Genomic DNA, 25,295 nt, shown 5'->3' with positions numbered 1-25,295 from the left:
CTACGATAGTCAAGGCGCGCTAAAGACGGATCACACAAGAAAACTGGTTCAGAGTTTATATCATCAATGAATGACGTGTGCAGTGACAGTGAGCTGCATTACACGTGGGACTGAAATGTGGCAAAGAAATCTCTAGCTCTCGTTTTGGTCATAGTTCGTCATAAAAAATGAGATATTTGACTGTCGTTGTAGGAGAAGTCACACTGCAGGACTGTGCGCCAAATCTTTGGACGCTGCCAGTATTTCGTATGAGGTAAAATTTGATCGCAGTGGTCATTAATCGGCTGCCGCCGGTGAACATGTCAAACTAACGATCAAAGACGGCTAACTCATACTGTATTTTGTGGTGACGTTTGAGGTGATTGTATAGATTAGTGGTGTTACCTTGCGGTGCTACGACGATGAAAAAGCACTGTTTGCAAATTATAACTGCGCATCGTCTTCATATTTAAACCCGAAAAATCTCCACACGGCTTGTGCTCCTTTTTTCTGTACTAATGTTGTTGTTACATCCTCACTCTCACCGTCGCCACCGGGATTTTCCACACTGGGGTTAATTTTTACCAATTACCGCTACACATCTGACTCTGTTAGCCAGCAGGGCCTGCCGCCTTGTTACACGTCAGTAACAGCGGAACGTGGCCACTGGCCAATGAGGGAGAGGAGAGAAGTGGAGATTTATGATTGATTGGTTAGTGTTTTTTTATTGTGTGTGTGTGACAAGCTCTGGTGTGACCAATAACACGTGAACTCAGCATGATCTGAGGGAAACACACACAAGTGAATCGCCAACATTAAGAAATGAGATCGCATTTATGTTTGAATCGAGATTGTGATTTTTTTCCCCAATTAATCGTGCAGCCCTAAGCCTAACTCTGTCTGTTTTATGCGTATTTTCATCAAGCCATATTATAGATAACCGTTACACCCCTAGTGTGAACCCACTTACTCTTTTATTCTGATAGTTCTAGTTAAGCACATTTAACATTCAGCAGAAACACTAGTTTGATGATCTGATCTTCACAGAAACTCTAGCAGCTTTTTGTTAAATGACAGTTGTTAATTTATGATATTTGATGAACAACTATCATGCATTCTCTGAGGATGGTTTTCTTGTTTAACTTTCCACTGGAATCCAATTTGATTGGATTGAGTGATTTTTTTTTTATTTATTTTTTTTACAGCCTTGGTTGGTTTATGATTCTAGAGCTAGCTTTGTACTCAGATTGTAAGTTAATTATTATCTAATTAAGATAACTAAGTCTAATGAAGATGGTAGCTTATGTAGGCTATAACTGCACTTGTTTCAGAGTAATATGATTGTTAACCCTTTTCTTTCCCTATTTCTGTTTGCTGCTGCATCCTTTACGTCTATGGCTGCTTTCGATTTCTCCAACTACGGGCTACGCCACGGATCAAACAGAAAATGCGTGCTGCGTTAATCACGCATTAATTAAATTAGTGCCATTAAAGGTGCCCTAGAATGAATTGAAACAATATGTTAAATTGTTCTCTGACATCTACATTGAGGGTATGTGGCTTATTTAATGACAAAAATTGTCCAGATACAGTTTTACAGGTCCATTTTCAACCCTATAAATTGTCCCTAGGATGTAATGCTCTGTTTTGGCCTTATTTGGAAGGGTCATGAATATTAATGTTGAGCTCTGCTCTGATTGGCTTATTTCAGCAGCTCACACAGTTGGTCAGTTGTTCAGCGAAGCGGCTGGTGAGTCCTAACAGAACACAGATCGACTGAATAAAACTTTAAGCATAACATCTCAAATGGAGATTGCTGAAATGCAGCTTACTTGTTTATTGGTGTTTTCAGTTCATCCGTGCTGACCGCGCACGAGAGAGAGAGCTCGTGTATGGTTGCCAGATTGATCATGTTTAAGTAAAACACCGGATATTATACGTGTTCTTTTGACAGAAAAGCTCTGATTGGGGGATTTAAATAACTGAAATCTGGCAACAGCAAGCACGAACGGTCTTCCCCCCCCACCCCCCGACAAAACCAAAACCAGTGTTTTTTGTTCAAGGTTTTATATTTTAAACTACATTTTAGACTTGTCTTTTTTCGTCAACGACATTGCATGTTTCTATAACAGTAGTCACAATGTAGGCTACTCAGTGATGGCGATCTGTGTAGGGATGGGTACCGAAAACCGGTATTAAACAGGCCCCGGGGGTGAATTTTGAAAGACCGTTGTATCGATAAGCTTGGACGTTATCGGTTCTGCTGTCGGTACTTTTGAGAGAGAGAGAGAGAGAGAGAGAGAGAGAGAGAGAGAGAGAGAGAGAGACGCAAACGACAGCCGAGGACAGAACTAAGCATTCAAACACAGCTGGTTACACTTTAGATCTGTGATAGTCTGATTATATTTTAGATTTTGGCTTCCAAAGATTATAATAATAGTATTTATGTCTAGTGCAACTTAATTCCCTTTGCTGCAACGCTGACATTTTTACCTAAAACTCAAACGTAGCCTAATGACTGAATCAGCACGATCAGTGATTGTTGTAAAATACAGTCTAGCTACTGTTGGTTGTGGGACGTGTTTAATAATAAAAAGAGCGATTAAAAGCACAAAAATGTCCGCAAGAGATTGTTCCCAAGTCGGCGCGGGCTCCGAAACAGCCTGCAATGAGACGAGCAAATCACACTTTGGGTTTCACACTCGTGTCTAAACGATCAAATGTACACAAACATCTATGTCAAAATGACCGGCTTGGAGAGTCTCTTAAACACAACACAGTTTGTGTCTAAAATGGACATAGTTATTATGGATATAGTCGGGAGAAAATGTAGTGCATCTGCCTATTATCAGTCGCCTATAGATCTGCACATCTATCTTAAAGAGGCAGCAGTGTAAATAATCATGATGACGAATTACTGCGAATTAAACAACCAAATGCAAAGAGAAAATCACTCACAGCTCTTGAATGAATAACTTCAGCTTTAATAAGCATTAATTTAGGCTATTTATGATAAACTATGCAGTGTTATTTTACATTTGATTACTAGAATATATGTATGTATCTCAAAAAGTACCGATAAGAATACCATTAAAGTACCGCAGTATCGATAAGAGTAGTAATTACCGTTAAAATCTTAACGATACCCATCCCTAGATCTGTGTACTCTGAAATACAAGCATGCAAAAATATTATACTTCAGTTCTCAAAAATAGAAATATATATATTTTTATATATGAATAGAAATGAATAGAAGCCTTGTCAAATGACTATCGTTTTAACTTATATGGTGGAGAAGGTGACGTTAGCAACTAAACATCAACTAAACTAACGTAGTATGATATGCGTATCTACGGTTGTATTTTGTAATACAAAATAATAGTAATATTTGTCATCAGACACTTTTTTAGTTTTGTATGGTACTTAGAGTTTCCTTTTGTGACTGTACTAGCATCTTGCATTATCTAGACAATGCTGTCTCTCTAAGAAACTTTCAATTTAATCAGAAATTGTTTAAACAGTCAATAAGTGGATAAATTACTACTTACTGCTTGCAGGAATACAGTTGTTATTGCTACTTTGTTCAGTTTAAGACGCTGAGCGAAGCTTGCTTGAAATGGGCCGAACAAACGAACGATCTTGAATTAAATTGTTGCGGTATCTGATTATAATAAACATCAACCATGACTGCACAGCCTGGAACATGACATTTGTGTCCATGAGAGCTGCCATTTTCGCTATCCTCATGTAACGCTTGTTTACCCGATGATTCGGCTCCGTCAGTTCCGCCTGACAATGAACATGTTCGGACATATATGCAAATGTTGGGGGCGTACATATTAATGATCCCAGCGATTGCGTCATGGTTGGGTTTATGTTGAATCACTTATTTTTCTGTGGTGTTTTTCATGAGATTTACATAAGAAGTAGGAGGCAATGGTTTTTGAGACTCACAGTATGTGTTGTCCATGTACTGAACTCTTATTATTTCACTATGGCAATTTTTCATTCTAGGGCACAATTTTTCATTCTAGGGCACCTTTAAAATGAATTTGCGTTAACGCGTTATTAACGGCATGTGCAATGGCTGCAGCCTTGGTCTAATGATCTAATAATGCAGTCCTTTGATTCTCATCTCTGAAATGTGGCACAAGCGCTCACATTTAATGAAGTAATCGTGGCAACCCTATCTTATAACAAAAGTCACTTCAGCTTTGCTTTCTGAGACAGAACAACATGATGCAAGCACTGTGAAAGCTTTCGCCACAAATTCAAGGAGACAGCTTTTGCGTTTCAATATTTTGTGATCTCATGGCACATTTATATTTATTGTAACTGTCTGTAACTTCTTTTTTTAATGGCACACTCTGTGACTTTTAGCTCTCTAGCGTGATAATTGCTGTCACCAAAAAGTCTGCCAAGATTAAGATTTGCAGTCTAACTTATGTGAGATAAGTGCTGCTAACTTTAATAGAGAGACCTGTTTTAATGTTTCTAGGTCAGTTGCTAAATCGTGTTTGTGTGTAAATGTGTCTCTGCGGGATCCCAGGAACGACTTTTCTAAACACTCTGGTTTTTGAAGCTGTAGATATTAAACATTCCAGCTGCAGAGGCGTTTCCTGTCAACAAGCGAATACCAGTCCATGCGTTCTGACCAGGATCCTCCTCCTTTCCTTCCTTTGCAGTCGTTCTCCCTCTTTCTGTTCATCGTTGGCCATGCCCCTGCTTCTACCCCCCCCACCCCTCTTGCGCAAACCACACAGCTAAGATTTCACTACCGGAGACATATCAAATGTGTTGGTTTGTTTGGTAATATAGGTCAATCATGCTGGTAAATGTCTTGCTTCGATCCGTGTGTCCGCATTCAGTGTATTCATTTGTTTGTAAAAGATGCTTTTTTGCATGTTGCAAAAATTTAGATTTTGGATACGTGTTTGTGTGTTTGAGTCTGTGCTGTCTCAAAAGTCTTTACAAACATACTTGTTTGCCTTTTCAATTATGATATTCAACGATTTCAGCAAGCTATGCCATTGACAACAAGTGTACATGTGCATGTGTGGAGATGTCAAAATGACAACGGACACTGATACCTTAATTGTGCAAAGTAACGGTGTATGACCATGCTGTATTCCCTGCAACAGAGTCTGGCTCCGCCTCTTCTTCATATGATATGACATCACTCTGCGGTTACCACAGAAACCAGGGCTCCACTGCAGACGGTTGACAGCCAGGCAGGTGAGTTATTATTGTGATGTTGAAAAAACTGCAGACAAAGCACAATTTGATAACTGCATGGGGAAAGCATGGCAAATGCATGTGCATTTACACAGGTATGTGAATGTGATGTGAATCACAGTTTCGTTCTGTGTAAATTGTGAGTGCCTGTGTGTGTGTGTCTGTTGTAAAAGTCTGCATGGCCATTTGAGTGTGAACACGTGTTTGTATTAGCGCACAGTTTCCAAGAGTGACATGTGTATTGCATTAGCAAATATGGCTCTCTGGATTATCTTGTGAATTCCTTTTGTTTGATGTGTATTTGCCTGCAGTAGCAGAATTTTTACGCACCGACTTGTCTCAGTCTGGACTCTTAATTCAGCGAATTGATCCCTCCCTCCTGGGCAATGTCCAATCATGCTGATTTAATAGACCTGCACGCACACACACACACACACACACACACACACTCTTTCTCTCACAGCGTGATTAATGATATGTCAGTAAAGCGTTCATTGTGCTCTTGTGAGCTCTGTCTGTATCTCCCAAGGCAGTGTCCACGGTGGTGGAGAGAAAGAGGGTTAGATAGCATTTTTCCTCAGCTTCATATAGACACCCCACCACAACAACATTTCTGAAAACACTATTTGTTTTATGCCACAAAATGATAGTGCAGTGCTCGCCATGTTGGATGTTAAGCATTGCTAAAACTGGCCAGTAGTTTCAACTGACTCCATACTTTTCCAACCAACATAAAGGAAGGTTTATACTGACAGTGATTACCTGGCTGTGATAAGGTGATCGGATATATTTTCCTTATCACTGAGAGCCTGATGATTTCTGGTGAACGAGTGACAGTTGGCAGGGAGACAGTGTTGAGCAGAGCTTAACTTTATGCAAATGTGCAGTGAAGAGATTTGGAAATGACCAAAAGAAGTGCAGAATGTGTCCTGTGGCCAGATACAGTTGAAAACCGTGCAGTGTAGGACCGCCCTCTAAAAACTAGGGACTTAAATAACTGATCTCCATTGATTTAAACATTCGCTGTATCCGGTCCGCAAAACTCCGAACACACTGTCAGTGTGAATGCGACTTAATATGTAAAATTAATCATTTAAATGATTGTTAGCTAACACAATATCTGTTTTTGTTTTGTTTTTCAGGTGGTGCGATGGCTGCCCAGGTTGAGGTTGATGCTGGGCGGCCGTGTGTGGTTGGGAGTCGTCTGCACCTTAGCCCTCTCATAGACTCTAGAAACAAGAGCTTAATGGAGAGTCCAGGTGGCCAGGGGGCACTTATTATTTCATCAGAGCCGAGCAAACCTGTCCCAGGGCCCAAGCCCAGACTCACTCCAAAACCTTTCACTGTGGAGAAAAATCCTACTATTCGCCCCATTCTTGCTCCCAAACCACAGCCAAAACCTAGACCTGAATCCAGTCGACCAGTTTCCTACATTAAGCCAGACCTGCCCAGCACACCTAAACCACAGCCAGCCAGTAAACTCAGTCTACCATCTGCCTTTAAAACGGGCCCAAAGCCCAGCGGACAGACAAACAAACCTGTGGCACAACCCTTTAAACCAGCACCTACCATTGCCTCTACTGATTCCAACAAATTTAGAACGACCCAAACTGGGGACGTGCTGAGAAGGACAAGCTTTGGAGCCACACCGGCACGGCACAAAATTGATGATCACGCCTCCACTCCTGGTGCTGAATGGCCTTTTGCTTCTCGGAAAAAAACACCTGGTCCTTCAATCACTCGTGCTAAATCATTAGGCTTCCTATCAGATATAGGACTCAATTATGAGGACAGTAGCGAGGATTCTGGGACCAAGGAAGAGTGTTCTCCTACTTTACTTCGGCCTCAATCTAAAGGTTCAAGGCCCAGGCCGGTCTCAGCTGTGTTCCTTCAAAACCCCAATCAGTCTGAGCCTCAGGTTGTATCCCCTACACCTGCCCCTCGTTGGGCAAAAGGACGACCCCTTTCATCTGACCTTACCTCAAAGTTTGAGTCAATTGGGCTCTCCCTAAACCGCCGACCTCCCAAGGAGGACAGCAAAGAAAACACTCCTGAAACACCAGAGGGTGTTGGTGCTGTGACTCAAGAGAAAGAATATGAAAAGGCAGAAGGGCCGAAAAAGGCACCTGCGCTTGAGAAGAGTACTCAAAAGATGGAATCGAAAGATGAGGACTTCAAGAAAGACTCTAAACCTGAGGATACAGGAGGTAGCAGTATAAAGAGACGCATTAGCCTGCTGTTGGACTCTTCTTCCTCATCCTTCTCAGTGGCACGTGTGGATACTCCAGGGACGGAGCCTCGCTCACCAGGGCTGTCCATCTCTGATACAGATGGATTGATGGGGGTAAAACAGCGCATTAAGGAACTGACCGAAGAAGTGCCTACTACGCTATCACCACCCCAGAAGCCACAATATAAACCACGAAACATAGTATCTGACCGTACGAAAAGGTAAGATCCAGTGGTGTTCAGCATTCATTATTGAAGTCTACAATGTTACTGCTGTAACTCAAAAAAATGACAACTGTTAACTAGTTATCAATTTCATGTTAATTTGTTAATTAGTTATCAGTTTTGCTGTAGATTTACTGCCTTTGGGTCCTCCTGAAAAGTCACAATTACATGACAAAATAAACATTATCTACATTATGTATATAAGTGATTTTTGTATATGTGATTGTGCTGGCAAAGATAATTCTAAAAACTAAACATGTCTCACAAACCAGTTAAATAAGGAGCCTTTTTTCTCAACACAAAACTGTAAACTACATGTACTTGATGGTACAGAAAACAATTAATACCAATTTGTTTTCATTACGATTTACATTCAAAGTTTCACACTGGTAATAATGTGGTGGCATTAAAGGTAGGGTAGGTAAGAATTGGTTAAAAAACCTTTTTTCAAAATGTGTTTAAACTTTCTTTATATATCAATACATAATTAAAATGTAAGTACTCTGAAAAATAAAGCATACAAAATTGAGTGCCTGTAGACATCTCACGACTGTTTTAGAGACGGCTCATTATTTCCATTCACTTTACCTTCTCCCTTCTGGGCTCTTTCCAAAGCCACGCCCCCAAAACACATGAACGCACTATGCCGACCACTCTGCTGGATGACTCATTATCTGAGACGAGTGGAGAAGAAGGAGCGGAGTGCATGTAGTGACATGCATCATTTAAATGTCACTGCACGCGCAAGCAGTCCGTTGACAGCATAGATATGTATACATATCTACGGTTGACAGGATAGAAGCAGCACATGGAGAGTGGGAGTCGCAGCTTTTTTATCGCTGATCACTCGCAGCTGAACCGTGTATTGCAAATACAGACTATAATGTCGTCCATTCTGTCACATTTGCCGGTGTTCTCCTCCGAGATATGCTTTGATTTATGACGGGCAGCATATATCTGCTGCAAATGCCCCATTCCCAAACACACATGGATATAATGTGCTGTATGTTGTTCACTTGATGACTTTTGTAGCCTAAAAATCTAGACGCAAATTTAATACTGCCGCGAGTTAGGGTTGGGCGATGTCACTTCAATCGGCAGCTGACGATGTGTACAGTAAAACATCGTGATGGCCAATGATATCGTCCGGGGGGGGGCGAAAAACGAATATTTTAGTTTCGTTTTCGTTTTTTCGAACTAGAGCTTAGATCAGTTCAAAAAAATCAAGACCGACCCTACCCAAGCCAATGCACCCGAGAGACCGGCCATGCCCGACACATTAACTGTAATTATGAGCCCGAGCCCCATTTAAACCCGACCATTTTTGAATACGTGGGCGTTCTGGCGAGAACGAGCCTGTAATGACTAATGAGCAGAGCGGAGCCGGTGTGATCAGCTCAATAATCCGCAGGCGTGCGCTCATGAACCCGCCGGTAAAATGACGTTCAAATCCAGCTCAGACATGACATAAATCTGTAGCTTACTATACTTGATGTAGCCATTAAACAATGTTTTTAATTTATGTTTAAATATTATAGCCTAATATTATTTTTTTAATTTCATCTGATTATGATAGGCTATAAGTGCAAAGATGCGAGTGGGTCAGAAATGATTTTGGTGGTTATATTTAGTTTAAAATTAAGTTTTGTTTTGTAAAAAGCCTTTCTTTCGTTTTGTACAAATTGTATCTTAATTTTAATAAAGGTTTCTTCGGAGAAATTGTATGTATTTAATTTATAAGAAGCAAATAGGTAGCCTAGACTATGAGGTCGTGGAAGCGATCGCTTTCAATGATCATGAACTGGAGCGCGTCTCAAATAAACTGAAACTCAGCAGGCTTGCCTCACAGACATGAGGAATATGTAGCCTAAAATGTGTAGAAACGAAAAGATTTAAATAAGCATAGTGCAGTGTTCAGAACTCACACGGTAAACAACCAGCGTTATACAGATGATCACGGCGATGGGCGATGGGCATGAGCGGGATGGTAAAGTTTAAGGGATTCTTTTTTTTTTTTTTTTTTTTACCTCATACTGAATATGTTCGGGTGAAAGCACATTTTAAACTGGTATAGCACTTTTTCACACACAAACTAATCGTTCTCTCTAATGCTTTCAAAAACATCTTGTAGTGCTACCTGCATACAGTTATCAGTAGCCAGTAGGTAGCCTATACAGTTATTATATTCTATAATATGATTTTGAATGAGCAGAAATCTGTATTGATCCGTAGATAAAATAATTGATGAAAACGTTTATCTTTCCAAACTTCCAAACATACAAACAAATTTGCACTGCAAAAAGCATCAATGATATTTCACTTTTGATAAAGCCAGTTTGGCATAGTGGGGGAAAATGCACACAAATGTTCCAATAAACCAGGTCGAAACTAGGCTCTTAATCTCCTATTGTTTATTTTTTTATAATTTTTTTCAGTTAATGCAGGTTATAAACCGAACTTTATAGTGATATTTCAGAGCTTACTAAAATACTTTAGCAGTTATTAGCCGCAAATTTCCTCGGAGCAAAGACGGAGCGGTGTTTCTGATATCAGTGAGGGAGGCGGGAAGTGGGAGATGGTGAACCCGGAGCGGAGCTGGAGTGGAGGGATTCTTGAATGCTTAGAAAGAGCGTGGAGGGGAAATTGCCGCTGCTCCACTCCGGTCACATATGCTGGTGTCGACTCGCAAGACTCACAGCGGGGCGGGGGCGTGGCATCGTGATGGCTGTGCGACATCACGATGGAGAAACACCATCGTGATGTCGCACAGCCATCACGATGGACGATGATATCGTCCATCGGCACAACCCTACCGCGAGTATCGTCTAGCAACTCTCAATACATTTCTAAGCTGTAAAAACCAAACTCTGGTCAGGCCAATAACATTGTGTATCGAGTTGGTGGGTGGGGCTTAACATAGTGACGGCAGAGTTGTGTTTGCGTGCTACTAGTAAACAAAGAAACTGGCGAACGGCAGTCTTTCGAAGCAGCTTTGACCGCGACTCTGGAAGACTTGGAATTAAGCTTTTCTCTGACACTTTTCAAAGGGTCAGTGTTTTTTTTACATACATTTTCCATCTACGTATATCTATGCTTGAACTCCTCAAATCAAACGGGCGTGCGTATGTGGGCAGATCCTGTAGCAAAAGCGGTGGTAGCCATGGTAGCGAGAGAGAAAATGACAGTCGCCCAAGCCAATCACTTGTTTCGTTCCGGACGAAAATAATGAGCGGTGTTTATTGCAGATTAAAAAGTCTAGAGTCGCACGATTTTTATACTCTCTTTTTCAGAGTACTTCCATTTTAATTATGTATTGACATATAAAGAAAGTTTAAACAAATTTGGACAAAAGTGTTTTAGATTATTCTTACCTACTCTACCTTTAATGTGTCTGGTTCTTAAGATCATACTGATGAGAACAGAAAGCAGAATTTGTTTCTATTTAACCTGATTTGTTTACAGATTTGAACCAGAGCTTGACAGCCTCAGTTCCAATGAGTCCAAAGGCCCCCAGCTGGTTGAGGAAGATCTCAGCAAAAAGGTATGGGAATATGAACCACTGCCATTAGTCATACTGCTACATCTTTATAAGGTGCAGTAAGGCACACCTTGTTTTCAAAGTCCATAAGCAAATGTAACATTTTAAAACAAAGGACACCACAGCATAATTAGTTGACTATTACATGATAGTCACAAGTCAATCAGAATTTGTCTGAACAAACTAATTGACAGTCATTAATGGTTACAATATATTTGTGTATTAATATTTGACTCTTTCTGCATTTTTAATGAGTACATAAAACATCTCTTTACACAACAAGGGAACTGTATTTGTGCGTTCTTGCCGTAATACAGTTTTTTTTATGGCAGTTACATATTAATAGATTAAAACAATATGTAATTTTTAAATTAATAGAAAAATCCTTTTGAAAAAATGTACGTTGATCACTCATTAAAATAGAGAGAGAGAGAGAGAGAGAGAGAGAGGAATAACAAATGAGGTTGAAAAGGCACTTCTGATGTCACAGAAGGTGCGGCACTCCAAAGACGTGTAACCTGAGTTGTAGCGTTAGTCATATTGTGATTATGAAACATGCACGCTTTGAAGGGAGGGGGGTGGGAAAGGTCAGTTTGTGAGAGAAGAGGATTCTTTGATTATGGCCCCTTCATGCCCCACCCTGCTTTATGAGCTTTGACAAAGAGCATACAGATCCCATTTCACTGTTCTCAGTCACACGCGTCAAGCTCCTCTCCCTTTTCATGTGCTCTCAATGTTTGCTTCTGTCAAAGTCCCCTCAACCCTTCAGAAAGTTTAAACCTTACCAATACAATCCTTCACACGTTAGTTTTTTCACGTCTGTTTTGTTATCTTGTACTTCACAGTTTTTGTTACCTTTGATATCTTTTTTTAAACCCTTCTCTGTGAAAGAATAACTTGGATAAGCTATTTGCCAAATTTGATAATCTGTTGTTTTTTCAAATGAGACTTCTTCATTGCATTCTTTCTGTGGCTGATTAGAAGCATTTTCTTTCCATCCCAAAGTTGGGCTTTAAATCAGTCGTGTAATACACATACTGTACACAGCCACCCACTGTAATGATAGCTTATATGTAAGCAAAGACAGTGTTACCTCTAAATGACATACCTGTCAGGTATGGGGGTTGTCAAAGGCTGCTTCTTTAGGGATCACAGTTGTAGAAAGATCTCATCTTGTCTGACTGAAAGTTCTTGCTTGCTTTTCAGGAGATGAAGCAAAAATGCAAATGAATCCTAAAAGGTTATTTTGCTTAACAAAACCACTGGCAAATGGAATGTAAAAAATACATATACTTAATTTCATCTTTATTTTTATTTTTTAGTTTGATTATTCCACGACTGAAGGACAGTTCAACAAACAGGAGGACAGGAAAGTATCATCCCTTGATGTTGATGACTTGCCTACCCACTCCGCTTTTAATAGTGATGGAGTGCAAACAGTACGAGCATCTATGTTTGAACATGTGGTGGAGAGGCATAATGTTCAAGTGATGGAGGATAGCATTTCACAAGGCACAAAAGCACAGCAAGAAAGCACAATTAAACCCATGCCCAGGCGGAGCCACTCTTTGCGAATTCAAGACAAAATCTTTAAAGCTCTTGAAGATGATGATCCCGGAAGTTTGGTCAAAGTGACCTATAGAGAGCAAGTTTCTCCTTCCAGCCCTGTATGTGTGGAGCATGTATTTGATACCGTAGCTTTGTTTGGAGAGAGCCGTGCTGTTAGTGAGGCTTTGCCTACCGCTCTGCTTGAGGACAGAGCTCTCACGCTACGTTCACGACGATCAGCTCCTCAAGGGGAAGAGGACAGACCTACCCATGAGATAAGTAACCCGCAAAAGGATGAAACAACCAGTCCACGTTACCTCAGAGTAGGGGCACTACATAAATGGACTGCCACAGAGGCAGAACGAGAGCTTGAAACGTCAAGGGAACGACAGAAAGAGATGGTGAGAAAGATGGAAGAAGAGCTACAGAGGCAAATGGAATTGCACATGGCTGCAGCAGCAGCACTGGAAGAAGAGGAGGAAGAGAGCGAAGCAGAAAGTAAGAAATGGTTAGAAGCACAAAGGGAAAGGGAACGAGAGGAAGTTGCAGCACCCAAACGACCTAAGATGCTAGATGCTGAAGAGCAAATTAACAAACCTAGGGCCACTTACTTTGCTCTGACTGGTCAGATCCAAGAGCCTGTGCATCAGTGTGAGAGAGTGGATGATGAAGTATTCTTTGGGAGAGGTAGACAAAGTATAGTGGGTGGAGGGATGAAGGATGTTCCATTTGATGATTTCACTGTTAGATCAGGGCAGTGGAATCCCCAGAATTCAACTGCTCAATTTAGAAGAAATCCTTCATTGGAAGCTGCAATGCACAAAGATTTGCAAGAGGAACTGCATAAAAATGACACTGGACCGGGAACAGATTATAAATTGCATGAAAGGGAAATGCAAAAAGCATTTAGTGAGGAAATGGAGAGACAAAGAATTGCAGAGTTGGAAAAGATGAAGGAATTAGAAAGGCAGCGCGAAATTAAGAAACAGAGAGACTTGGAGGTTGAGAAACAAAACAAAATTGAAAGGGAGAAAAGGAGAGAAGCTGAGAAAGAGAGACAAAAAGAGCTGGAAAGACAGAGAGAGCTAGAGAGGGAGAGACATAGGGAGATGGAGAAACAAAGGGAAATGGAACGACAGAAGCGAGAAAAGGAGCGTCAGAACCAAATTGAATATGAGCGAATGAAGGCTGCAGAAAGAGAACTTGAGCAGCAGAGAGAGTTTGAGAGGCAACGGCAAAAAGAGTTTGAGCGAGAGAAAGAGCGAATGCTCGACCAAGAGATGCTTAGGTTCAGAGAATTTGAAAAACAGAAGGAGATAGAGAGAGAAAGAGAAAGACAGCTGGAGTTGGAGAGGCAGAGGGAAATTGAAAGACAGAAGCAGAGAGAACTTGAAAAACAAAGAGAGAAAGAGAAGCTTAAGGAGTTAGAAAGACTGCGAGAATTGGACAGGCAACGAGAGCTGGAGAAACAGAAAGAGCAAGAGAAAGAAAGACAGAGACAGTTGGAAAGGCAGAGAGAACTGGACAGGCAAAGGGAACTTGAGAGACAACGAGAGTTAGAGAGACAACAGGAGATTGAAAGACAGAGGGAGATTGAAAGGCAGAAAGAACTCGAAAGACTGAAGCAAAGAGAGCTAGAAATTGAGAGATGGAAGCGACAGAAAGCAGAGGAAAGAGAGACCAAGAGAGAGCTGGAGGAACTTGAGAGGATCAAGGAGCTTGAGAGGCGACAGCTTCTTGATTTTGAGTTGCAGAGACAGCGGGAAAGGCCACTCCAGCCAGAGAAAGTGAAACAGAGATCAAAAAAAGAAAGAGAAGAGAGACAACAGCAGCCTGAACGGCAGAGAGGAACAGAACAACATTGGACAGAGACACAGCAAGAAAAGGCAACACCTACATCTCCACTTCGGCCTAAAGTTCTAGATCTGGACGCAGTGTCTCTGGGTGTTAGGTCTGTTAGAGATAGCCATGATAATAGCCCCACAGCTCGATGGAAGCAGCCCTCACTTCGTCCTGATGAGTTTTATAAACCAGCTATCTTAGACATTGACTCATTTAGGAGCCAAACTCAACCCGATGCCTTCCCTTTAACTGGATTTGGAGGTTTAGAATCAGGAGGTGTTAGTTCAATGACTCAAGCTCGTCCACAGGCCATACAAACAAATGTTCTCCAGCCTCAAACAGTATCTCAAGTTCAGTCTCCTTCTCATCCTTACTTCCATCCTCAGTCCCAGGCTTTCTTCCCGCCCTACCCTGGAGAACGTATGAGAACTCAACTCCCACCACCTTTGCAACCTCAAATTCTTCACCAAAGCCAAACTCATTCACAACCATTTGATACAGAAAGAACTAGGCTGCCACCTCACTCATTGATTGAGACCTCAGATTGGGCCGTTGGCACTCAACAGCATATCTCAACTTTGCCTTCTGAGCAAATTAATGTTTGGGGACATAATCAAGCAGAGTTGACTGTAGACGAGCCTCTTTGGGTATCAGCCACGGAGGGATCCAGAAGACCAATTAGCACCAGACCTGGTGGTCTTGAGCAGCAAAACTTGCGCCAAGAGGATAGAAGTTTAAGTAACATTGTGACACCAATTTCTACCTCTTCCATGATTCCCGTCTTTACTCCGGTTCAGCATCCATCTATTGCACCGCCCATGGTTCCAATTCAAACTCCTATGTGGACTACACATACAAGTGTTGGTCCCTCTCTACTGACCCCAGAAAGATGCTGGACCTCATTACCCATGAACGTGGGGTCAAGTGGATCTTTGGTTCCTTCTTCCGCAACACCATTAGCTAGGAAAGAGACATTGGTACCCACTAGTCAGGATGCAACCTTCTCTGTCACTGATTCTATATCAAGTCCAAACTGGGAGCTGGCATCCCAGGGGATGAGAGAGAACCGTGCCTCGCACAGGGACAAAGCACAACAGGTGAGGAAGAACTCGCCCTCGCACACACTTTTTAACAATGCACAAATGTCAACAGTAATTGTGTGCACCATCTGAAATTGGTCTTTTCAGTTGCAGAACTATCACTATTGGCAAATGTACTTCAGAGTGATTAAATATCAGTGTCAGCTTATCCCTAGTTGTGTTGCATTGCATTTTCCTCGCATGGACTAAAGAAACTTGACTGTAGGCCCTTCTATGTTTGTTTAGAAACGTTCAAGGAGCATGTGTAGAAGATCTGCCCCCCCGGAAAGCTCTGCTGATGGTCCGGTTGTCCACGTGAGAACTCGCAGAAGTCGCAGTGCACACAAAGAAAGAGTTGGAGAAAACTCGGTAAGTAAAAGTACAACTTTTGTTTTGTGTATTTTTCCTTGCTACTCATTTTCTCATACACATGCTCACATACATACACCTATTTAAAATTAATTTTCACTAGGCCTGGGCAATCTATTTAATATTTATTCAGCGATGCCTCAATATCAAGGTTTGTCTAATACTGAATTTACCATGTTTTGTCGCTGCTGTTTTAAACTTACTATCGGATTGCAATTTTATATTTGATTGTGTTTTGTTTGTAAATCACCACAAATGATTTACACCCCCACAAAGAGGTAAACAAGTTTTTTTTTTTTTTGATGTTGTAGTAACAGTCAGACATTTTGGTTAAACAATACTGAATAACATCTGTTAATTGGATGAAGCTGAAACTAGTCTATAGTATATTATAAGATACAAAAAAAGTAGTTATTCTAATATGACCACTTTTCATACCGGTTGTCATACTTTTATTTTTATATTTGCATTTCTAAATGAAAAATGGTGTACAACTTTTTTACCAGTTGTGATCTCGAAGTACTTAAAGGTCCCGTTCTTCGCGTGTTTTCAAAGCTTTGATTATGTTTACAGTGTGCAATATAACATGAGTTCATGTTTCGCGTGTAAAAAAACGCAGTATTTTGCACACAATTTACTTATCTGTACAGCGCTGTTTCGTCTGTCCTAAAAACGGCCGGATGATTTCCTTGTTCTATGAAGTCCCTCCTTCAGAAACATGTAACGAGTTCTGATTGGGCCAGCGCTTCCTGTGTTGTGATTGGACCGCAGCTTAGTCCACTTTGCCCAGAAAGGTCCCGCCTCTCCCCATATAGTAACGAGGAGATGCAAGCGCTGAATGCGTGCTTTTCTCCAAGTGGGAGAGCAACAAGACCACGGCCCCTTTTTTGTGTGTTCTTGTGGGCGGAGGATTAGTCAACAAACGGTTCTAGTGACGTCATTACATCCCTGCACTTCCTGCTGTAGTCCAAACCGGCCATTTGCTGTAGGCTTTGAAAGGGAACTTCTGTTAAATAAAATATCTCGTTTGGCATTGAACTTTGAGCGTTATAATTTTACAGGTATTATTTATGCTCTAACAGCAACATTTCACACTAACTAAAGTTTGAAAGATGGAATCGCTAAGACCGGGACCTTTAACTTTTTATAATGTAAACTTGTTACCTTTCCAATTAAGGTGCACACACATAGTTTGTTACATGTATGGAGAAATTACTTGTCAGTTCCTAACATAACACATTGTATAGCTTCAGTAGACTGTAGCGCACACATTTCATTTTTGGTTGCACTATTCCTATAGCCTGATGTTGTCATACTCAATTCTAGTCTGATACTGCTCCAATGGTCTGTAATTATGGGGCATGTTTCAACCGAACCAGGAAAAAGCTCAATTGGATAGACCTACAACCAATCAAAACAACGGAGCGACGCATAACGTTAGTTGTCTAATGTCAACAGAACTTCTCCTTTTAGGATTAGAACAAATTCAACCCAAGCGTCTTTGATGACGTGGATGATTACGTTACTGTTTATCATCTGTCCATCATCGTCTAAAGCCCACCTTGACATTTTCATTTGTCTGAACAGTTTCTGTTCGGGCATAATTACTCCTCTATGGATCAAGTCCAGACCGAACTGCCCGAGCTGAAATGTTGTGGGCAGGGCTGATTTCAGCTGGCAAAATGATAACGTTGATATTAGGGCTGAACAATATATCGAAATAATGTATATATCGCAATATGCATATCGCAACGGCACGCAATTTCTGAATGATTTTAATAGTTTTTCACTTCAACATTGTGAAAAAGTGTACGTTTTAGGTAAAAGCTGCAAAGCATATAGCACAGTATAGACCTGGCACACAACTGTTACTTATGTTACTTGCTTGACGTTAAAAAGAGTTATTAAACGCACTGACACCTTGAACTTGAAGTCTGACACACACACCGAAATGTGCACATAAGCCGCCTCTCAGAAAGCGTGTGATCCCTTCAGTTCAGTTTCTTGTCTGCATTACATTTGCATTATATTTTTTGTTTGTTTACATTGATGTTAAAATTATATTGTCAGATTTGTGACATAAATTTTTGCTAAAACACTGTTGGTCACTTTAAGAATTTGTAAAGAGACTTTCTTTTCCCAGAGTGTGAGACACATAAATCCAAGAATGTGAAACACATAAATGGTAGGGCTGGGCGATATGGCAAAAATTTCATATCCCGATATAGCTCATTTGATATCCCGATAACGATATGCATAACGATATAGCAATTTTTCTGTTAATTCAGTTTATGAATAGTCTATACAAAATTGCAATGTGGAAATGCAGTTTGAAATGATATACAAAACAGGTGGTAGTATGGACTACATTTTTATTTTATTTAGAACCTTTTTTTCCAGCAAGACTGTTGGTAAAGTTAACACCTGCCTAGGGATGTTAACCGATGACTGTTTGACCGATGGTTAACCGATCAAAGTTGTCGGTAAAAAAAAAAAAGTGATCTCTAAATTAGGTTATTATACAGTGGACTAAACGCCACAATTATCCATCTCATTCCAAAATCTTTTTGTGTGAAGTGAACATATCCCTCGCACTCAATTTTTCATAACTCCCCTGTTTGTACTTAATAAACCAATAAAAACATTTGGCGCGAGGTCACAGCGTTTGGGTTTGCGCGCTCACAAGGTTTGCAAAAAGTAAACAGGCTAAAAGGGCAGGGCAGACGACAGTATGAAGCGTGCATTTCGCTTAAGATGGGCTTACATTTGGAAATATATTTCATCTACATTTCAGTGGTAACACATAATGTGTTGATCGTCTTTCTTTATTATTGTTAACACTACCTCGAACTAAAGCGGCGTCTCTTCGGAGCTGTCATTTTCTTAAATGAGCCGTGGCAATGTTTCAACTGAGCTTCTTACACTGGAAACACGCCTTTATTTTCAACGCGATCACCTTGTACCCAAACCATTTCGAAACTAAGGAGCCATTTGTCCTCAGATTGCGGGACTCGTGTTTCGCGCTGTGGGGGATTTAAAAAAAGTGACGTGAGTGGAAGGGAGGCGGCAGCACTAGGACAGTGGGTGTGTGTGTGTGTGTGTGTGAGAGAGAGAGAGAGGGAGCGCAGCTCGCGACTGTTATTTCAAATAGCGCAGCATATTTTAAACTAATCGGTTAACCAGTTTCGACCGGCTAATGAGGCTCGGTGGTCGGTCAAGAAAATGTTTAGTTTTCGCCATACCTACACCTGCCATTAAAATATTTCAATATATGGCTGGTGTGCCACGCGTAAAAGCCCGTTGCAGCGTCTGTGTCTGAAGTTTGTTTTGAGCGCTTATGCCACCACTCTGGCATAATTACTCTGAGAATTACCCTGGTCTGAACCGCGTCTACTATAGTCTTCCTCATTGTTTGTTTATGTATTGCAGCGTGCATGGGCATGCGATGGCATGAGGTGCATCTTGGCGTAAAATTCTGGCGTAAGCGATAGAGCCTTAAATAAAACGATAGACATTTTCTATCGTCCAGACGATATATTTCGTCATATCGCCCAGCCCTAATAAATGGTATCATTCTTAGTTAAAAACAAAAACAAAAAAACAAGTAATTTAAATAGATTTTACACACTAATTGCAATATCGTATCGAATATCGCATTATTTAATAAGGTATTGCATATCGCAATTTGCTTCAATATCGCACAGCCCTAGTCGATGTTGAGATATATTTCAGATACTGTCAAAAGGCTAAAACATATTGAGATGTAATTGCCCAGCCCTACAATGCACATGGTTAAGCATGCATCTTACATAAGAGTCGAGTTCCTCACCATGTTCAAAATGGAAAGTAGACAAAAACAAAAGCTGGAGAAATTGCTTGTTGAATTCTGATGATGTCACCAAACTTTAGAGACCAGATGTTGGAGGAGTTCCCTTACAATGTGAAAAACAGCTGTCATATGACCCTTTCTGGCATGCGGTGCTTGGCTAATGATGTTTGCCCATATCTGATGGACTTATAGGCTTGTTAAAGCGCATATTGAAATAGTTATTTTGGCTGAGGGTCATTAAAGCTGAATGTTTATATTTATATGCATGTTTGTCGGGTATGGAGGCTAACTCAAGCTTGTGTGTGTGTGAGTGGGTGGTGCAGGAATGCAGTCTGATCAGAGAAAGTAGTGCTTTTAAAGTTTAGTGTGTAATAATACAGCAATTTCTAACAAAGATACACTGCTAGTAGCGAGTAAGAATGTGTAAACCAAGGTAAAACAGATTATGATCATGTTAGTGTAAAAAAGTGTGAACGTGTGTATGAACAACAATAATTTGTTCAACATTAAAAAATAAATAAAAACAAAACATTTAAAAGAGCTTAAAATCGTTTTTGATTGGCAAGTTTATTTTTTATTTTTACACATTTCTGCATATTTAAAGAAAGAATAAAGTTTTTTTTTTTCACTGAGAGGCTTACTCCACAAGGCAGTTGTATTTTTTGCAGAGGTTGTATGAGTGCATACATATTGCCATCTGCTGTATGAATCGAGTTATTACAGTGTTGATGTTTATGATTCATAGTGGCTAGGCATTATGGCTCGTCTGACAGCCAAGAATATACTTTTACATTTTCATTTGAAATAGAAACCTTTCCAAGACCGATAGTGTAGCTCTTATTTTAATGTTTGAGTTTATTGTTGTGAACCTGCTATGTGGGTGTCTGCATGTGACCTTAAAGAGGAAGCACTCTCTATCTCTCTCTCTCTCTCGCTCTCTCTCTCTCATCTTTTCTCAGTATTGGTCATCATAGGAAGAGTCATTTTTACATCACTGTGTGCTCACAGACAAAGGCGAGTTACAAGGACTTAGAGAGTGGTACAAAAGTAATGAACATTCAAATAAACGTCATAAAAGTGAACGCTGTAAAAGCTTCTTTTGGGCTAAATAGAAGGATTTGCTTCATAGAAAGATGGCTTATCACTTCTGTCCTTCCTGCTGTTGGTGGCTATGGGTAAGCTTACTTTATTTTACTGTCAATAGGGTTATACAACTAAAAATACCACAACAACTTGCAGCAAGCAGCATGAGACAAGTTGACAAATCTAGGTGAAGGTTTGATCATATTAGACAACACACAGGTTGACTAATGTTTGATTGTTCCATAAAGTCTTGGAGCTCCTGCTGATTTTTGATGAGTTTTTTTTTTTTTTTCTAGCGTAGGTATCTTCATAATCTTTATAGCTCATTGATTTGTGAAGTTGTTTCTTCCCCTGTAGTTTGTATTGTTCTGTTCAATAGAATTATCTGCATGTGACTAAGTTAGGACTCTGTAGATGCTTCCTGCTGTCTGACTAATTAAATAGACTTTTATTTTAATTTCCTGGAAATGATTCAAGTGCTTAGTTTATTTCGAATTAACTTCAAAGGGGGGTAGATGGCTTACCCTCCATAAAAAGGACTTTTCCTTAGTTTCTCTCTCCCCAGACCTCTTGAAATGAAAAAGTTATTGGTTTTGGGCTCAGGTAGAACAGTTTCTGCTGTGCTGTGTTTATACGAGTTTAGTACCGATGCTCAGTATCAGAAACATGAAATATAGATAAATATCGTATATTAGGGTTTTCAATGATATAGCTGTCAACTGGCTATGCCTTTAAGCTTTAGCTAGCCTAAAACATCTGCTTCTAGCATTTTTATTAGTCTTATCACTTATGAATCAAACCGAATTTAGTGATTCAGGCTTTTATTTCTTATGTGATTTATTTATCATTATTTTAAAACCTTTTCTATGTAAAGCACTTTGAATTACCATTGTGTATGAAATGTGCTATATAAATACACTTGCCTTGCCTTATGCATAGCACCTGTATGAATCATTTATTTTAATGTAAATACCCAAGCCAATCTTAAACAGTGCACAATTAACTTATTCAAGCAACCAGGTCAAGTTCCCTTTTGTATCATCTGCACATCAACAGTGTCTCTTTGAATGTCACATGACTATTGGAGAAGATTAATATAAAGAAGCTACTGTACAGTTATGTTTATGAAAGAAGTGTTTGCTTTGGCCCAAGATCTCTGATTGTTGAATCTCTCAATTCTTATTTACTTATTTATATTGTCTAAATGAGTAAATAAATATCTTCCTTTTTTGGAACTCTTAAAGACTGTTGTTTGCTGTGTTCGCTGAGTCATAATACTTTTACTATAATACTATTTTTGGTCATCGTCTATCGCACATATTTTGTTAAATGTGTGCACGGTTTAAAATATAAAAAGCCAACTTCCTCTGTAATGTAGGCTGCAATTTTCAACATTGATTTATAAAGTGTTAACACAAAGGAAGTAGCATTAGTTAGAAATAATTACCCTTCCTGTATGGGGCCACATGTGGTTTAAAGAGGAACATTCCACTATTTAGACCACTTGTTCTTTTTGGACTTTAGAATTACTCTGTTATCTAGATAGTCGGGGTAATAGGATGTAACATGACCAGTAACACCTATACTGCAGAACCTTGATGGTATATTGTTGTTTAACCTTTCAAATGTAACTGGGATATTGGAACAGGTGACTTATGGAACTGAAAATGGGGTCATGTCAGTTCATATGAAATGTACCTACACAAACACCTACTAAGTGTACAAACATACAAAGTATAGTTATTGGGGACATATTCATTTGATGGCATTTAAGTTACGCTGCATCAGTTAATATACTGTATGATCAAACTATTTTTTTCAGAAAACGAGATATTCGTGTTCTTTTATGTGGTTTTACCATCAGGCAGATGACTGAATCATGAGCAGTGGCTCTGTGACTCATGCGAGTACTAGGATGACTTTTCTAGTGATGACACATTTATAAAACTATGGTCAGCAATTTATCACTCAGCACTGTGGCTAATGTATGCACTTAACCAATATTTGGATATTAGCCAGATCCTCTTAATGCCAAATTTATATTGTAGCTGTATTTTAAATCTTTGCATCTATACTGTTTATCTTGTAATGAGATGTGTGTACCGATTGTCATAAGGAAAGCAGATTCCATCTACATAACTATTGTTGTCTCTATAAAAGGAACTTTATTGATTAGCTTAATTGACTAGCTTTTTCCCATGTATAAGACTCTTGTCTTGCTGGTTTTAAAGGTGCACTATGCAACTTTCAGTCCACTGGTGGGTGCCTATTCATAACAAAGGTGTAGTTTGATGACGCAAAGTTTGAGCGCAGTATCTTGGGACATGTGGTCTTCACCTCACAGCCGGTGGAAAATAGGACTCGGCAGAAATCATGTTCATGGATGCGGTTATTAGGTTACTGTGGTATGATGCAAAGCAGGACCGAGTGTTGTGGAGCTGAGCACAGCTGCTGGAGCAATTGCTACACAAATACCCACCTCGCGAGCACCGGGACTTTTATTGTGACGGGACGAGACACATTCGCCCGGCGCCTGCAGTATTTCCGCTCTTCTGGTTATGATTATGAGGTAATGCAGCTCTGTTTATCATATTAGATACATTTTAGTGTGTTGAAAATGATGTTATGACGTTACTCTGTGTTTTCACTTGTTCACACTGCTAAGAGTAAAGCGCTCCTGCCAAATAAAACCCGAAACCGAGGGTAACACAGATATGACGCAATTGACAGGCGATTTCCTCAGACGCTATGCTGAAACGTCCCGGTCCTTAATTAAAATAGCAATTTTCTTAGACTTTACAAATAGTTGGACACATTTGGGATATTGTAGGTACTCAACTGAACAAAATAACACTTGCCTAGTGGTTTGTGGATATTTTACTGCAAAAATACTACATAGTGCACCTTTAAGTCTCTTTTGTGCCGGCTGTACCTTTGAAACTGGAGTCTGTAGTTTTTTTTTAAGCAGCAATTATGTTTTAATATCTTCACATGAAAGTTTGTTTATCAGATTAGTGAGCTTAATAATTCAGAATAAAATTAATTCAGACTTTCTGTGAGATCTCACTGTATGTGCAAAAGAACACAACTGACTTAAGTAAAAAATTAAAGGGTTAGTTCATCTAAAAAAATAAAAATTCTGTCATTAATCACTTACCCTCATGTTGTACCGTAATACACAAATTAAGATATTTTGGATGAAATCCGAGAGCTTTCTTACCTCTAAATCGACAGCTATTTAAATAACACTTTGAAGGTCCAGAAAGGCGATTAAAAACATTGCTAAACTTGTCCATGTGACTCCAGTGGTTAAACCTTAATTTTATGAAGCATTCGGAATACTTTTTGTGTGCAGAAAAACAAACATAAAATGACTTTTTTTCAACAATTTCTTCTTTTAAAGTAGGGCTGGGTGGTATATCGAGTTTGTACATTACATTGCTATTTTTTTACAAACATTATGGAATGACGCAATACTGTTTATATCGATATACAGTATATTGATACAAATATACTATATTCCCTGTTGTAGGGAAAGTGCATGATACAACTTGTCCTAAGCATGACACATGCTTTATAGCAAGGGCTTTAAAATATCTGGTAAAATATAGTTAGAATATTAGGGATGGCACAATTCTCAATATTATTGAGAATAGTAATTGTTCGGTATGTCATTCACGGTTCAATACACGCTTGTGATTTTTTTGTTTTTTTCAGGTTTGCATTAAATTCATTATTTCTCTCCGAATTGGCTCTGTTTGAGTGCACTTATGAGTCTACTGATATTTTAATAGAAGTTTAATTTTTGAGTAAACCATCCCTTTAATGTTAATGTAAAAAAGGGCAAAAAGAAAATCACTCACTGCTCTTGACTGAAAAAATGTAATTTCTTAAAAACTTTGATAAAGCTTTAAGAATCAATGTATAGTTTATAGTGAAGTCTATGTAGTGTTTTATTTTTTACATTTTTTTCAGTCAATTTCATACTTAAAAGGTGCAGTACTGCTCTGAGCTGCCAGTGGTAATCTTTATATTATACAATACACTAGGAATTTGTACAAGGTTTTTTTTAGGTAAAGTTTAAAGTTTAATTAAGGTCTTTTAAGTAAAATAAAGAAAGATTATTAAAATAAAAACCCTTCGCCTAAGAAAAGAATTGCAAAAAACTGATGTGACTAGCCATCAGAACCGAAAAAAACACTGTATGTATTGAACTGTGGACAAACTGTATTGTTGCATTCCTAGTTAACATGTATAGTTTAAATCAGTTTGTCCTGTCAGATGCTCTGAGAGATGGGCTACTTGTGCTGACAGACACATACTTTTTAATGCGGTTGAA

At 39.6% G+C, this 25,295-nt stretch overlaps 1 protein-coding gene across 3 annotated transcripts in view; it reads left to right on the top strand.

Moving 5' to 3' along the window:
• si:ch73-138n13.1 (uncharacterized) overlaps window positions 1–25,295 on the top strand; it is a 66,788-nt gene that overhangs the window by 11,580 nt on the left and 29,913 nt on the right. For all 3 annotated transcript variants that reach the window (XM_067413393.1, XM_067413395.1, XM_067413392.1), the window contains exons 2-6: window positions 5,121–5,214; window positions 6,357–7,665; window positions 11,131–11,209; window positions 12,529–15,693; window positions 15,922–16,044. In XM_067413393.1, coding sequence (XP_067269494.1) covers window positions 6,365–7,665; window positions 11,131–11,209; window positions 12,529–15,693; window positions 15,922–16,044 — 4,668 coding nt within the window. In that variant the 5' untranslated portion in view covers window positions 5,121–5,214; window positions 6,357–6,364. The remainder of the gene's footprint in view (window positions 1–5,120; window positions 5,215–6,356; window positions 7,666–11,130; window positions 11,210–12,528; window positions 15,694–15,921; window positions 16,045–25,295) is intronic.

This window comes from Pseudorasbora parva, chromosome 13 (assembly GCF_024679245.1).
Source record: "Pseudorasbora parva isolate DD20220531a chromosome 13, ASM2467924v1, whole genome shotgun sequence".
In the NCBI taxonomy this organism is placed as follows: Eukaryota; Metazoa; Chordata; class Actinopteri; order Cypriniformes; family Gobionidae; genus Pseudorasbora; species Pseudorasbora parva.
The sequence above is the reverse complement of the archived record's forward strand: the minus strand, read 5'-3'. Positions and strand labels throughout refer to the sequence as shown.